Source organism: Megalobrama amblycephala, linkage group LG21 (assembly GCF_018812025.1).
Source record: "Megalobrama amblycephala isolate DHTTF-2021 linkage group LG21, ASM1881202v1, whole genome shotgun sequence".
NCBI classification, from domain to species: Eukaryota; Metazoa; Chordata; class Actinopteri; order Cypriniformes; family Xenocyprididae; genus Megalobrama; species Megalobrama amblycephala.
In genome coordinates, this window is record NC_063064.1 from 15,785,528 (window position 1) to 15,803,450 (window position 17,923).

At 36.2% G+C, this 17,923-nt stretch overlaps 1 protein-coding gene across 1 annotated transcript in view; it reads right to left on the reverse strand.

Moving 5' to 3' along the window:
* Window positions 1–703: 703 nt before the first annotated feature.
* The window catches only part of mapkapk2a (MAPK activated protein kinase 2a), a 42,121-nt gene continuing 24,901 nt past the window's right edge, over window positions 704–17,923 (reverse strand). The window contains exons 2-10 of the mRNA XM_048172452.1: window positions 12,782–12,921; window positions 4,092–4,156; window positions 3,802–3,881; window positions 3,581–3,707; window positions 3,410–3,485; window positions 3,151–3,275; window positions 2,931–3,016; window positions 2,755–2,835; window positions 704–2,622 (exon numbers count right to left, since the gene is read on the reverse strand). Of these exons, the coding sequence (XP_048028409.1) occupies window positions 2,473–2,622; window positions 2,755–2,835; window positions 2,931–3,016; window positions 3,151–3,275; window positions 3,410–3,485; window positions 3,581–3,707; window positions 3,802–3,881; window positions 4,092–4,156; window positions 12,782–12,921 (930 nt within the window). The 3' untranslated portion in view covers window positions 704–2,472. The remainder of the gene's footprint in view (window positions 2,623–2,754; window positions 2,836–2,930; window positions 3,017–3,150; window positions 3,276–3,409; window positions 3,486–3,580; window positions 3,708–3,801; window positions 3,882–4,091; window positions 4,157–12,781; window positions 12,922–17,923) is intronic.

Consider the following 17,923-nt stretch of genomic DNA (forward strand, 5'->3'; position numbering starts at 1 on the left):
GAGCTGAATACTACTGAAAAGGCCACAGATAGCCTATAATCACAATTAAAATATGAATACATTAAGTATTAGAAACAATTGCTCAGAAAGGATAGTGAAAATGTGCACTTTAATTGCGAGATGTGACTAATAGAGTCAACAGCAAGACCAGTTTTCTGAAAGAGCCACTCAGGATGGATTGTGTAGGCTATGTATGTTATTTTTGTATTATTTGTTTTAGGTATTATTAGTATTATATTGCAATTCGTTGTACAGCACGTTGGGCAACTGCTGTTGTATAAAGTTGTGCTTTATAAATAAAAGAAGACGATGATGTAGACCTTTAGCTTTCACAACCCAAATTCAGAAGTAGGCTATCGCATGCAAAAATGAAAGGGCAGAACAAGCCTAGTCTTAACTCTTAAATGGATAGTTCACCCATAAAAGAAAGTTATGTTTGTTCCAAACCTATATGAATTTCTTTCTTCTGCTGAACACAAAAGACGACATTTTAAAGAATATGTGTAACCAAAAAGTTGATGGGCCCCATTGATAAAGTGAATGAGAGGTTTGAAGGGGTAAGTTAATATGAGAATGTAAATAATAATAATAATAATAATAAATAATAAAATCCACAAAGACTTGTGAAAATAAAGATCAGAAACTGTTCATACTAGGATTGGTGGTGTACATAAATCTACATGTTTAAATGAGACACAGGCAGTTGGGTTTTTTGGTGTTTTAATCCAAAGTTGAAGCAGACCAAGACATACATACAGCAGTTAGATACTAAAAACGACATATATCTGTCTGGAATTCTAGTCTGTTTTTCAACTTGCCTGACACTGTGGACTTTGCTTTGACAGCACGAGGGATGGGAAAGATCTTTCAAAGAACCGGCTAAAATGATGCATTATTTGCAAGAGGGGCACTAACATTGTTTAGGATATATCTGGTGTTTGAGAGTATATTCTGCATGTTCAACATTGTGAACATTAAATCATGTTCTTAAAGAGGATCAATCACATGACAAATATGAATTATAGTTAAAAAAAAAAAAAAAAAACCTATAGAAAAATAAAACAAGAAACAACCTTTCAGAATACATCAATCGGTGCAGCTAAAATCAGTCCGATGGATGCGTAGGATTCCCTTAAACATTTCCGGAACACAAGGGGGCATTTCTTTGTTCCTTTATCAAACACCTGATACCTGTAAGCTGCTTTCATTCAAACACTTACTGCATGGTAGACATGGAAAATAGACAACACAAACAAAAAATGCACTGGCATAAAGAAGAGTACAGTCGACGGTTATCATGTGTTCATTCAATAGCCAAAAGAACGACCATCTTAATAACCTTCACAAAGATCCCGTTTCATAATTCATTCATTATACAAAAAAAAAAAAAAAATACAAACGGGCTTTGGTGGGTTAAAAACCAGTAGACTATGTCTACTGATTTTTTTAGTAGGTATTTGTGAAATAAAATGCCAGAGTACAGGTTAACATTCTTTACAAATCGCTGAGGATAAACTAGCAGGAAACAAATATGCATAGAATAAATTCAAGGCAAATCAAAGCAGTGTGCAATAAGCATATTGCCGAGCATGAATTAAACAGAGGGCTGAAAAAAATGTGCTGGACTGGCTTTCCATGATAAGCTTGATCAAATATCAATGTGAAAGCAGAGCAATGTGAATTTTTCCTCTCAATCTGATGACCAAAATAAGGCTAACTGGATCTAAAGCTCAAAAAAAGATCTTCTATTTTACTTGACAGGACCCTGAACAATACTGACAGACAATTTCACAGTAAAGAACAGAGTGTCTACATTCAAAGAGTCATTTCAGAAATACATTTCCATCTGGACACCAGTACTGACAGCATCTCTTGGAACTAGTCTTACTGTAAGAGCATTCAAGTGCAGAAATGAATGAAAAAAATGTAATGAAGAACAAACAGGAAAGCTAGCATTATGCATAGGCTCCTCAGAACATGAGCAGAACAAGGAAACTGAAAAATCATCCTATTACAGGGCAACTTATTTTACAGGCCATCCCTTAACTCAGAATGGAACATTAAAACAAAAAGTGGTAAATGCGTGTATAACTCATGAACTCATGTACCAATGGCTTTTGATTTAAAAAAAAAAAAAAAAAAAGAGAAAAAGGAAAAATAAAATGCAAAAGAAAGGTAAGTAAATTAGGATTCTGATTACCCCAATAAACACCATGTGAAAAACAGTACTCGTGAACACTTTAAGGAGCAAATCAGTGGATGTCGACTGCTTCACACCTCCAAAATGTAATGTCTTGTATCATAATTGTACAGCCCCTCTCTTTTGGTTTTGTATTAGTTACAGATGTTGAGTGATTAAAAAGAAATATTTAATAAAAACTCATTTTTTTTGTTGAGTTATTGCTTCCTTAAATCAAACTAATATACGAGTGTAAAATGTGTGTGTGCATGTGCGACAGAGTGAACGTGCCCTTAGCAAGCAGGCGTCTCATTTTCAGGAGCCATATTGTTGGCTTTCTTTCTCCTCTTCATCAGCAGCGGATTGGACGAGTCTTCAATCCTCTTGATTTTGATTTGCTCATAGTCGACTCTCATTGTTGCCAAGGCACTAGTCATTTCCTCCTGTGGAATACAGACATATTAAGATTAATCAGAATGAAGATATAGATTTGAAAGTGCAGTGACTGCAAAAACATGTAGAAGACATTCTGAAAAGCCTTTTGTTGTTGTTGTTGTTGTTGAGAGATGCCTCACCTTGACATCCTCCCATGTGTCTTTCTCTTCTTTCAGAACACGGCTTGTGTGTAGGGGCGTCTGCGGTACCTCCATTGATTGCTAGAACCATAACACATAGTAAGCCAAATATAATGTACAAAGGAAACCCATTTGTCTAGATCAAAACTTTGTCCATAAAATAAACCCTGACTCACATTGATCCAGGGGTGGTTCATGAACTCTGTGATGGTCATCCTCTGTGTTGGTTCAGTTTTCAGTAATGTTCTGATAAGCTGTTTAGCTAAAAATAGGAAGACTGAGTCACTCAAATCTATAATCATTCTTAGAATTGTGCAAAACGCAGTACTTGTAGATAACGGCATTCTAAGAATGGTTTCTCAAGTCGCTTTCACAAAACAGGAACTTGACAGCTACCTTCCTCTGAGACATCAGACCACTCAGGATTTGGAAACTCATACTGTCCCATACGAATTCGTTTCTTCATACCAGGGGATATAGCCAATCCATGGTTGGAATAGAACGGTGGGTAACCGCAGAGCCTGGAAGTTGAATAAAGTGAGAATTGCACTATATCAGATACACTTTAAAAGGTCAGGAGTGACAAAACCCATTTAATAGAGGCCTCGACAGAGAAAAATGGTGTATGCACAACATACGAGACAGATTCACTTACAGAATATACATGATGACACCCAAAGACCACATGTCACAGGACTTGTCATACTTTTCTGGACCAAGAACCTCTGGGGCTATAACATGAAAAGGATGAAAAAAAATGAGGTGGAAGAGGTGGAAACAAATCTAATTATTGCCATCTAAGTACTGATGATTATGATATTCTTACCAACATAATAAGGAGTATAGCATGGGGTCCCCAGAGAGTTGTGTGTGGTAGTCTCCTTTGCAAATCCAAAGTCTGTCAGTTTGAGAAGGGCATTGGGCCTTTTAGAGGTATATAAGAGGTTCTCTGGCTGCAAAGTGGATTTACAGGCATATTCAGTCAAGATGATGAGAAAGGCAAACTATTTTCCATCATTTCAGTAGTGGGCATCACAAGACTCTTACCTTGACATCTCGGTGTGCGATGTTTATCGCATGTAAATACTGAATTGCCTCTCCTATACTCTTCATGATATCAGAAGCCTCTGAAAAGACAACAGAATAATCAGACAAAATATAATTAAGTATTCGTGGAAAAAGGCCTAATTATTACCTATTTCATTATAATAATTAAGGCCTAATAATTTTCATTATAAAGCTAAGGCCTAATAATTACTATTTCAATTACTATTTCATATTTCATCAATTTTATATAGACCCAAAGGCTTTGCAAAGTAAGAGAGTAGACAACTTGCCTCTCTCAGTGAATGCCTGGTCCCCTCTGTCCTGAATCCGACTGAACAGCTCACCTCCATCCATGCTTCAAAAACACATAAAGCAAAAATCAGCTGGCATATCACAAAATACAACATCATATTGGTGATTTTTTTTAGATGTTTTTTTAGATGTTATTTTAAAAAGACAATAAAACATTGTGACATTAAGACAGTTAAGTGAAAAGACCAAGAGAGATATTTTATTATTATTACTACTATTATTAACAACAACATTTGAACTCAGCCAAACCACACTGGATTTGAAATAAAAATGGTGACAAGAAGCTGTGGCAATGTTTCTTCTAAAAAGCAATTTCTGATTGTTGACTGCCAGACACATACGTGCTGACCTACCACTGAAACTCACATAAAAATTACTTCGTTCAAACATATAAAACCACATGAAGGGGGGATCTTTTCACCTTTGTCCCCATGTAATCATTGTGGTTATCATTTCCGATTACACACAAACCACTGCTAAGTGTGCAAGTCGGGTGAGCTCCATTTCTTGAAAACTTGCCAGTTGCGAGAAATTGGGTCAGTGGGCTTAGAAAGACTGTTTCTCTCAACAGAAAAGACAGGAAGATGGGGGAAGAGAGAAAAGGGATACAAAGGAGAGGGATCAGCATAAAACTGCATGACTATGATTCTGTTAATGGGACAATGACTCAAAAATCCATATTTAGTAGTCTACTTGATGTGTTGCTTGCACGATCCATTATTATAATGATTAAGCATGGTAAGAAATTTGAAAGGAGTGCTCACTGTGCTGATAACTGTGTAAATCTTTGCAAATACGAAGAATCATGCTGTTCTCATATCTCCACTATGGGCCACGGCGTTCAAGGCGAGTTTCCTTTCTACAGCTCATCTTACTGCAGTTTCACGTGAAATCAAATGCCTGACAGAGACAGAAAAACACACTATGAGTTTGACTGAGAACGCTCACTGTGAGAAGGGGCTATGAACAACCACAACACGTTTCACCACTTTCAGTCTCACTAATCCTCAGACACTTTGTGTACCAGACAGTCGATATATACACTATAGCTGACAGAAAAAAAAAAAGTGTTAAGCATTGAATATTGAAAGGCATGTGCTTATTTGGTACAAACCACTACGGCCCCACTGTAGGGTTGGGTTGCACATTATTTCTGCATGTTATTTTTCTTAGAAAAGCCTTATTTGAAGCTGAACAACAGTGCTAACATTTTCCATTTCCATGACCTGCCACACACACAGTTCTGATGACCTGTAGATTCTGTTTCCTGCAAGATGAGTAGCAGGATGCCTATGGCCTGATTTCTTGTAATCTATTCATGAAAGCAGTCTTTGATATACCTTCATCCAGCTTATCTTAATATTTGTACTATGACTAACACCAGTGATATATTGATGATTCTATAAGTTGGTAATGATACCCAATGAGCCACAAATACCACACCATCCCTCATGTCTGGAAGCTACTCACTCACTCATTTCTGTCTAACAATCAGGGAAAGAATAGACGGTTTCTAAAGAAATACTACACTTCCCTATGAGTCTCTTGCATCAAAATGATGCATGCAATCTTGCATCCTTCATGAAACAATTTTGCTCTTAATAACAATTTCTCAGACTGGCAAAAATAAAACTGACTAAAGCAAAAGCAAAGGAACGTACTGATTTATTATTGTACCCATTAAATAAAGAGCATTTGAAGCATTTAAAGACTCAAAATGAGCAAGATTCTTTTCAAAAAGTAATATGAAAAATACAGCAAGTTGGGAATATACATAAGTGCAGAAATGCGGAAATGTACAGCAGGGAGAGGTCAAGTAAAAACAGAGCTGCCTCCTCTCTGTTCCTTACTGCATTCATAAACTCAACATTTCTGAAAATCACAAGGGCGTGACAAACCTATAGTGCAGACTACGCACATAGCTGACTTCCACAAAAGATTCCACTAAAAATACTCTCCGCTAAATATCTTTAACCTTTTATTGCACAAAATTAGTCCTCACATAAGATAAGCTCCATCTTCTGTCATCAGAATCCATTTGTCAGACTGCAGTTTTCCACATCATAAAGACTCCAGAAAACACTGCCTCTCCACAAGACCTTACTAATAAACCTGTAGAGCATGTATCATAGAAGCAATATTACATACCCTAGGCAATTTGAATTCGGATAGACATTGTCTTTAAATTTATTGTTGAATTAACAATAAATTTACATACAAACATCATCCGGCAGACTTTTGACAGCTTTGTATTCCCGGCCACAGACAGTCAGATTGACAGAGGGTCAATCGTTCTTGGCTTTCTCAAGTAATCTAGCAAATAAAAAATAAATACACATTTCTACTGCATAGAAAGCCAAGTTTTATTGTATAAACTGCCCCTTTAAGAAATTAAACTTCAGAAAGTGGATTTGACTGTTATCATGCTGAAACACAGCACTATAACACTCACCAGGAAGTTGTATTGCATTGCCTTTTTATTAGAAAGTGACCATTAAAGGTGCCCTCGAATGAAAAATTTAATTTATCTTGGCATAGTTAAACAACAAGAGTTCAGTACATGGAAATGACATACAGTGAGTCTCAAACTCCATTGTTTCCTCCTTTTTATAAATCTCATTTGTTTAAAAGACCTCCGAAGAACAGGCGAATCTCAACATAACACCGACTGTTACGTAACAGTCGAGGTGTACGCCCCCAATATTTGCATATGCCAGCCCACGTTTCCAACATTATAAAAGGCATTAGACAAGGGCAGCCAGTATTAACGTCTGGATCTGTGCACAACCAAATCATCAGACTAGGTAAGCAAGCAAGAACAATAGCGAAAAATGGCAGATGGAGCAATAATAACTGACATGATCCATGATAACATGATATTTTTAGTGATATTTGTAAACTGTCTTTCTAAATATTTCGTTAGCATGTTGCTAATGTACTGTTAAATGTGGTTAAAGTTACCATCGGTTATTACTGTATTCAAGGAGACAAGACTGTCGCTATTTTCATTTTTAAACACTTGCAGTCCGTATAATGCATAAACACAACTTCATTCTTTATAAATCTGTCCAACAGAGTAGCATTAGCCGTTAGCCACGGAACACTATCAAACTCATTCAAAATAATAAGTAAACAATATAACAGTATACAATACTCACATAATCCGACGCATGCATGCCGCATGCATGACGAACACTTTGTAAAGATCCATTTTGAGGGTTATATTAGCCGTGTAAACTTTGTTAAGGCACTGTTCAAGGCAAGCGCGAGCTCTGTGGGCGTGGACCACGGGATTTAAAGGGGCCACAGCATAAAATCGGCGCGTTTATAATGATGCCCCAAAATAGGCAGTTAAAAAAATTAATAAAAAAAAAAATCTATGGGGTATTTTGATCTGAAACTTCACAGACACATTCAGGGGACACCTTAGACTTATATTACATCTTTTAAAAACATAATCTAGGTCACCTTTAAGAATCCTGAACTCACAAGACAAGACACCCACCATTAAAAGTCTAGTGAAGATTATCCTGGCCCATCCCTATCTGCATCATCTCTGAAGAGTAAAACAAACATAAATATTTCTAACCTCTAAGAATCCTTTTACAAAAAGCCTAAAGTTCAGGTTCAACTTATGATGAAAAGCACAGTTTTTGACTTCCTACAAAAAGAGGCAGTAAAGAAAATGTGAACGTCAGCACATATGTGACACCAAGATAACGCACAAATAAATGGAAAGTGGGAGGTGTGATTTGTGATCATATCTCATATAATAAAGGTGTTCAAGTTCAAGATCACAAATGCATCGCTTTGATGTTTTCAGTGAAAGCATGCACTTCAGCTAAATCAATTTGAAACTAGATGAGATGTGTCATGAATTAACATACAGGAAGAGAATAATCAGTTTAAAGCAATACTAAATTCTCCACCATGCAAATATTATGCATTTAGTGCAAGGTCTGGGCTCTACATCTTGAGTTTAAATTTCTAGCAGTTAAATGGATCGTTGTTGATCAGTGATACGTACGGACCAAGCCCCACGGTTCGGCATGCATGTGATTCGCGGATCAATTGCAAGTTTCATCACAATAGAGAGAAAGGTTATCATTTGCACATGTTTTGTCTTGCTAGATCACACATTAAATAGATATAAAATCATTCCGGTGCTAGAAGAGGCAAAAGAAGATTTAATTTGGTATTGCACGCTCAGATGCACAAACATACAACACACACACACACACACACACGTTTCATGCGTTTCAGATAGCTCGAGAATTCCAAATTGATTTCTCTTTTGTGTCCACGCATTATGTCAGTCAAAATACCCCTTTCGGCAAGTTTTGCTGCAAACACATTCGGTTATGTCTTAAGTGAATGAGGTGAGAATTCAGATGTGTATCTATCAGATGCATGGGGTCTTACTCTTAAAGTGACAGCAACCTATAAATACCTTGCCGTTGTCCGTCATGTAAATTAAACAACAAAACACAGCTTTAACAAAGATTAATCTATATTAAATTCATACAGTGAACAGTGTCATTATAGACTACATTTAATTATTACATTTCTGTACACGAAAATTAACACTACAAGTTAGACCTTATACTTTATTTGTAACTTTATGTTGTATTTATCTATGCTTGTAATTGGTGTACAGTATTTGTTCTTTTTACAGTCTGTTCACTTGCCATTATTAATGTATTAGTTATGCTAGTAGTTTCTGCTGTGGTATCGGAGTAGTTAAAGTGGGCTAAGTAATAAATGCAGTTACCCCCCCCACCCCCTTTTTTTTTTTTTGTGCTGATCCGAAAAATGATCTGATCCATGACTTAACCATGATATGATCTGAACCGTGAGTTTTGTGATCCGCTGAACCACTACAAATCTCAAAAGGACAATTGGTGTTGAGAGTTGGCAAATTTCTTAAAGGTCCCGTTCTTCGTGATCCCATGTTTCAAACTTTAGTTAGTGTGTAATGTTGTTGTTAGAGTATAAATAAAATCTGTAAAATTTTAAAGCTCAAAGTTCAATGCCAAGCGAGATATTTTATTTAACAGAAGTCGCCTACATCGAACGGCCAGTTTGGACTACATCCCTCTACTTCCTTCTTTAATGACGTCACTAAAACAGTTTTTTGACTAACCTCCGCCCACAGGAATACACAAGAGTTGCGTTTGTAGAGTGTGTTTGTCGCCATGTCGTCGAAACGCTGTTATTTTCATCCTGCAGTCCAATCACCGGGTCTGATTCCGGCTCAAATTGATAGGGTAAAATTAAAGACATGTTTACAATAACACTGAGCGCGTGCATCTCCACGTTATGGTAAGAGGCGTGACCTTTCCGGGCAAGGAGCGCTAAGCTACTGTCGAATCACAACACAGGAACCGCTGGCACAATCAGAACTCGTTACGTATTTCTGAAGGAGGGACTTCATAGAACAAGGAAGTCATCAGCCCGTTTTTATGACAGTGGAAACAGCGGTATACAGATAAGTAAATTATGTGAAAAATACTGTGTTTTTTTACACACGAAACATGAACACGTTATATTGCACACTATAAACACAATCAAAGCTTCAAAACACCACGAAAAACGGGACCTTTAAGTTTCAGCAGTATTCCCATTAATCACCTAGACTCTGGCAGCCCACCAGAGTTTCATAATGAACCAAAAACATTTTTACTCTGTGAAAAGGCTGTGAATTATTGAAATAATTTTTAGTTTGTTGCATATTTCAAAGCAAAGATCTTTTTGATTATATCTGAGCGATTTCTGTCTCTCCATAGACAGCTGCGCAACTGACGCGTTGACGCTTCAAAAAGTTCATAAAGAGATCATAAAACTAAAACATATGTCTTGAGTGGCCTAGTCCAAATTTTCTGAAGAGACTCGATGGCTTATATCAGGGGTGAAAAAGGTCAAGGTACGCACATCCAAAATGACTTGGCCAGGTGCAAGATCAAAAAATACATCAAATAATACAAAAAAAAAAGAAAAAAAAAGAAAAAGAAAATGAAAAAAGATCTGCAAGATCACTCCTTTTATTTAGAAAAAAATAATACCAGGGGTGTCTAAACTCTGTCCTGGATGGCCACTGTCTTGCAGAGTTTAGATCCAACTTACTGGAAGTTTCCTGTATGCCTAAAAACCTTGATTAGCTGGTTCAGGTGTGTATAATTAGGGTTGGAGCTAAACTCTGCAGGACAGTGGCCCTCCAGGAGCAGGATTGGACACCCCTAGCTTACATGATGAACAGATTTAATTTAGGCTTTTATTCACATATAAACATTGATCAGAGAACATAAACAGAAGCTTAACCTAACCTGCTTGATGCGCGAGAATGAACCTCTTGCGGAAGCTCAAACGTGCTGAATAACACATGAGAACGAACCTCATTCGTTCTCGCAAGTCAAGCAAACGTGCTTGAGCTTCCGTTTACCACAACGGATGTGTGAGTTGATGAATGTTTTCATGTGAATAAAAGTCTAAATCTGTTCATCAATATAAAGAGTCTCTTCAGAAAATTTGGACTAATCCGCTCAATTCATATGGATTAGTTTTATGATCTCTTTATGAACCTTTTGAAGCATCAAAGTGGTAGTTGTGTAGCTGTCTATGGAGGGACAGAAAGCTCTCAGATTTCATCAAAAATATCTTCATTTGTGTTCTGAAGATAAACAAAAGTCTAACAGGAATGGAACGACATGAGGATGAATAACCAATGAAAGAATTCTCATTTTTGGGTAAACTATCCCTAATCAGTTCAAAACTGATTGCTAGATCTATAAATAAACAGGTCTGTATCCAAAAAAAATGTACTAAAACACTTTCCACTTTAACAGCAGTGCCATTCTTTCTACCCTGAACTCTTCTAAATAATCAAATCAGTAGTTTGCATTTTAAGTAATCTATTGCAGACTTAACCAAAACATTATTATTTTGTGTCATTATATGAGAACTTGCATTTTGATTACAGCAGGGACCGTCCCAATGAAGCAACCTGGGTTTAACTGCCTTGACTCGGAGCACAAAGTGGTGGTAGGCAAAGAAGTATGGTACCAGCTAGCGTACATGCTGTAAGTGTGGGAAACAGCGTCTGGTTATGCAACTTAAAGTCTATATGAAGGAGAGGTCGCCAACTAAGGAGGAACGTCATCAGACAAGGGGACTTTTTCAATTCACTCAAACATGAAAGGGGCACATAGGTGTATGAGTGTTTACCGTAACTAACATCCAAACACCTGCTGGTAAACTATTTACACAGATGAGGCAGCGAAACCTTGACAAAACCGTACAAATGAGTTAAGGGGATGTGTAAAAGAGTAACTAAATGAATCAAGGTTTTTCATGATAATGCAATTCAGGACATACAGACACAATGCTCAGTGCATTGCAAATGTCAAGTCATTATATTGCTCATGAAATACCTACGAAAACTGTGATTGGCCAGATGTTACCGATAAACGAGCAATATTGATCTCATGTTATGTTCCCATAACAATCACTACGTTTACATGTGATAATGCAAATATTTCTTATAATCAGAGAAAGGTCTTAATCGCAGTAAGATGTTTACATGACATGACAGAACTGTTACAGGCAATTTTCATTACTCTGATTATTCGCTAATAAGTATGGTTATACCACATTCAGATAGGCATTAAGTACCAGCCATTGTTTTAATCTACTCACATCAAATTCAAAATCAATTATGATGGATGTACTGGATATTGTTTGGTGCCATGATGAACATCGAAGAACATGCCTGGTTTGCCTATGTTGCAGTCACATTCTTTGCACCGTCTGGATGAAAATACGGAGCAGAGACTGCGCAGCGAGTTGTGTTGACAGAGTTTAGCAATTTGGTTAAGAGAAAACTTGATTCATGAAGTTATGTGAACACTTATAAGTTCAAGCACTTTTGTCAGAGCGGAAATTATGCAATTATTATTATGTTTACATACCTGTTTATTGCGATTAAATTCGGTGTATACCACCTAGTTTAATACGATTATGCTTACTACAATTATGAGCTTAGATCACACTACTTTAAATTGAAGAATTGTGTTTACATGAAGTAAAGTTTAAATCGCAATATTGGCAAAATCCCATTATAATTGCATTATGAGGGTGCATGTAAACGCACTCAATGACTGTACTGATATATAAAAACTCTTTGTCAAACATCATTTAACTATTATGGCAGAAACAAATGCCTGATGATTGTATTAATATGCTTTATACCCGGATGGTTAAGAATAAGGGCCACAACAGCAAAGGTTACAGGTTTAATAACAAGTTGTATTGATCCAGGAAATAAAGATAGTGCCCGATCATAGTGCCGATCAGCATTTACCATGGAGCAAATAACCTAATCTAGGGTTGCTCTAGGTGAACTGTTTGTGAATGGAACATTCAGATTCACAGAATGGTTAATTGCTTATGAATGGAAAGTTGACCAAAAAGGAAGTGAAATATGTCAGCGCTGATGGCCTTGTGGGCAGCGTGCCAACATTGCAACCCAAGTTCAAATCCCAGCTATATTATATTATAAATATATAAAGGCAAAAAAAAAGGCAAAAAAAAGGAAAATATAGAAATGACCACAAAAAAAAACAGGGCATTTTGATATCTGTACTGAAGACAGCAAAAGTTGATGATGACGCACCACTCCATTACAATAAGAAGGCACTTCCTGTTTTGGTAGAGATTTTCATAGACGTCAACAATTCTGACGATGTGGGTACAGGAGGAAGCCCGCCAGTGCATTTCCACCTCTCGTCTAGCTTTGGGACAGTCATGAAGCATCTACAAGAGAGGATGAAAAGGAGACCATTTAAAACTAAAGTTTGTGAAAAACATTATTAATCATTATAAAATAAAGCACAAAATAATGACATATGGCAAAAAAGGACAAGAATAATATATACACTATACACACATACATATACACATGTACATAAACATACACACATACAGACACATACACATACAGACACACACACATACAGACACACACACACAGACACACACACATACAGACACACACACATACAGACACACACGCACGCATACGCATGCAGAACAACCACATATGAACAGGTTTCGTTGAGAATTTCTGGAGTTTTGCCTCCCTCTAGAGGCTAAGTGGTTATACAAAACAGACAATCCTGACAAAACCGATAAGATTCTAGTAGTCCATTACATATCTGTGAGACTGCTGATTTCTTTGGATGATCATCCTCTAAGGAAATGGTATTTAAATAATCTCTTTGTACTGTATTCAGTTTGTCTAAAATGATACAACAGTACTCTTTTAAATGTTTTTCATGAGTGACCTCGTAAATCAATTCCTAACTATTTAAATGCCACACTGCCCGATTTTTTTTTTTTTTTTTTTTTTTTTAAATAAAGGCTTGTAATTTACTAGTCAACTAGCCCATGGTTTTGCCAAAATGTAAAGACACTGTATGCAAAGACAAATGCCCTTCATGTTTTAAAAGAATGGCCTTTTAAAATAAGCTATCATAAATGTTCTGTATAAAAAGAACTTTAACTCCCAACTTATATTTCAGAGCCCTGCAAATTGAGCAGTGTTTTATGAATGCAAAGAGCAATGACATCATTGAAAATGTCAAATATAGACTCTCAATCCCTAGGCCTAACTGAAACGTCACTGACAGCCGCATGTGGTCCAGTCGTAAAGCTAACTGAGATTAAAAATAGCCCTCTTTCAACTCATTGAAAAACATTTGGATCGCAAAGACAGACACTTGTTTCTGAGAATTTTGCTTTTAGGATGATAGGTAGAGTTTTAAATTCTCAAATTAATATTAGGCCTCCATGAGAGGAGGAGCACGGGATGCTTCCTATCATAAGGGAAAATCTGGAATATTATTGTCCATTCACAAAATATGCACTTGACTGAATGAGTATAAATGGAAAGCACAAAGAAAATGACTGGTGGTATACTTGACACTGACAAAAAAAAAAAAAATTGTTAAACAAAATAGATTTGGAACCTCTAATGTATTCCCTCATTTAAGCAGTTGGCCAATATTAAGGTACAATGTACTGCACTACAGTTATGTATGACAAGCAGTGGAAAGAATCCCTCTAGGGGTGGGGGGACGTTCCCTCTTGTCCAGATAGACGGCTTAGAGGTCCCAGGATTCCTTTTTTTGCACACCGCCCACATCATGCCTGTGAAACCTCATATACTCACACCAGCCAACAGAGGGCTAAACAGCCTATTTGGCAGAGCTTTCAGGAATTTTCATTCGCTTCATGCCAAACATGTGTGATTCGGACCTACTTGACTAATGGGAGAAGATGGGCATCACAAATGTAAACAAAGCTGGAAATATATTAAAGATACTTAGCATGTTAACTCAAAAATACATGAAAATACAGACACATCTGATCTCACCCACACACTGCACAACAGAGAACAGCAGTCACAAAGCCTCTCCCTCACCAAAGCCATGTCTTCTCAAGAACAGACAGATGTAATATTTAATTTCAAAGTGGCATTTCACTAATGCTCAGCAGAACAAGAGTTTTTTTGTTCATCTCGATAGAATATTCATTAGCCTAGAGTGAGAGAGACCTGAATTACTCCACTTCTACTTGACTGACTTCAAATGCCAGAAATGTTTTTGACATTTGATGGCATTTTAAAATTAGATGGGATAACCTAATTGTTCTCAAACTCAAATATATCAAGGTCCAGTTCCACTCTGTAGTAGGGCTGTGTATTGACAATTTTCACGATTCGATTCAATTTCTATTCACATGCTTGTGATTCGATTTAGATTCCAATTCGATTCGATTTCTATTATTTTGGATGTAGTATATCAGATACAGTACATGGCAAATTTTCTAGAGGAAAAAAAAAAAAATCTCTCAACTAATGCTGTAAACTACACAATGGGAGTCAGTTGGTACTACATTACTATAATATTGAAGGTTAAAATTAACACTTAAATTACACTAAATTATGTTTTTTATAATAAATAATGTTTAGAATGACAATCATATTTCTACTCCAATTAGTTTAAATATATAAACATTTAAATCATGGCTGTCATTTATTCAAACATGCATTAAATATTGAAGAACATTAAAAATTATAATGAATATGCAACAGTGCATATATTTATCAGAATGCTGCTCTCTAGTGTTCATTTTTCTAGCTGACAAATGAGTTTATGGTCACTGAATATAATTTTTCCTGAGGTAAATGTGACTTTTTGACATTGTTTACAAGCTGTTTTATTGACATCTTTCCAAGGTTGAAACAATGAGCTATTACACGAGACATGACACGGATTTCGGTAAATTGTAATCTGTATCTTTTAACATGCCTTCAGATGTTTATTCATGTTTATTTCATGCTGTAACTGGTATTCAATTGGAGGAGAGGATGTTCAAATGCGTTCCGTGCTGAGCTTCTCTTTAACTGAAGCGCTACAGCGATCTGTCACGCCACAATAAACAGCACCAAAACGGTATTTATTTTTTTGAATCTCATAATAAGATGGACGTAATTTGAAATCTGAGACTTTGCTACATATCAAAAGTAACAAAGCACAAAGATTATTGCGATTTATTGGATGGGAGGCACGCTACATGTTCTGTTCATTCAACTGAAAACAGACTAGACTAATCGACTCTTGGGATTTAAGAATTGATATCGGTTCGTAAAAATGAGAATTGATTAAAATCGAGAAATCGATATGTTTTTCCCAGCCCTAATCTGTAGTAGAGCTGATCTGATGTGTAAAAGGGTAGACAACATTAAAAAAAGCAGTGTGACTTGCTATAATACTTTAAAACCATTAAAAAAAAAAAAAAAACATTACAATTCTTTAATAATTATTATCCATAGTTTCCATGATTTACACTTTACCAAATAAGCATTTAAAATGAAGTAGAAGATCTGATTAAAATAGGTGAGGAATGTTAATAATAATGGCAATATATTTGACCAAATATATAGAAATCACTTTTATTCATGTGACCTGTTCAATCATTTTAAACCACTTGGACCCAAAACATGAGTTGTATGCACAAAAGTAAAAAGAAAGTTTCAGCTTTCCAATTCTATAATTATTTTCTATTTGACTAATATTCTTCTATTACAAACCACTGTAAAAATGTAATCATTTTGCTGGCTGCCATGAATCCTTGAGAAATTGACATTAAAGATTTTTTTTTTATTAATTATTTGACAGCAATAGAAGAATTATTTAAACATGCACTACAAGATTTACGAATTTTAAGCTTACTTTTTAGCAACTTTTTTTTTTTTTTTTACTTGATAAAACTTGAAGGAGGGGTGATCAGGGGAGATACACTATACAGATCTCTTGTCTGAAAAGTAGTGGTTCAACGGATCACAAAACTCACGGTTCGGATCATGTCACAGTTATTACGTCATGGATCGGATCATTTTTCAGATCAGCATGAAAAAAAAATTAGGGGGTAACTTTGCATTTATTACTTAGCCCACTTTAGACTGTAAAAAGAACAAATACTGTACAGCAATTACAAGTAGAGATAAATACAACAAAATTACAAATAAAATATACATTTTACTGTACAGAAATGTAATTACATTTAAAATGTCACCATTCTGTATTCATTTAATATAGATAAGACCCCATGCATGCACACATAGATACGATAGATACACATCCGAATTCTCACCTCGTTCAAATAAGACATAACCAAATGTGTTTAGGAGAATACTTGCTGAGAGGGGTATTTTGACTGACATAATGCAAGTATGTGCCCATCCAAGTGCATTGAGGATGAGAAAAAGAAATCAATTTCGCAAGCTATCTGAAATGCACCTCTCTCTGTATGTGCGTGAGACTTGTATGTATGTGCGTCTGTGCGCACCGATAACAGCGTGGCGTGCGATACCGAATTAAATCCTTGTTTGCCTCTTCTAGCACTGGAATGGTTTTATATCTAATGTGTAAACTAGCAAGACAAAACACAAGCAAATGATAACATTTCACTCTATTGAGGTTAAACTTGCAATTGATCCGCCAATCACAGGCCTTCTGAACCGTGGGGCTTAGTGCATACGGATCACGGATCAACAACGATCCGTTTAACCGCTACTGAAAAGACTAGCCCTGAGTCCCCTGACAGAGATCAGTTAAGATCCAGTTCTTGGACCCACCAGAAATCACTACATGTGGCTGTTTTTAAGTAACTACAAACCTTGTAATATTTTAGGAGTGCCATACAAAATCCATGCTAACATTATGCAAGAAGAACAAGATGACAAAAAACTGTGCCAGGTCTGCAACACTTGGGGTATTGTATCTAGACCTGAAATAAAGCTCAGTCAGGTAAGTTGAGACACCTCATTGTTCAAGCAACATGTAATTATATGCTGAGCTGACGAATGGAAAGTGTTGCCAAGCCAACATAGACCAATTATTGCTGTCACTGGTCTAATGCTTGCTTTTTGTGAAGACCAAGAAGAAAAGCTTGAAACACATTCCTCAGAAACAAAACACAAGGTTTGATCTCTCTCAAACGCCATGTGTTATAGAATGGATGGCAATTTGCAAAGAGACAAAGCACATCTGCTCAAAAGAAACAGTCTGACAATTAGTTTTCTTTTTTTTCTGATAATTTGTATTTTACCCAACAAACTGAAATTTCTTCTCCAAAACCAAGCACCATTAAAGGTCCCGTTCTTCGTGATCCCATGTTTCAAACTTTAGTTAGTGTGTAATGTTGTTGTTAGAGTATAAATAAAATCTGTAAAATTTTAAAGCTCAAAGTT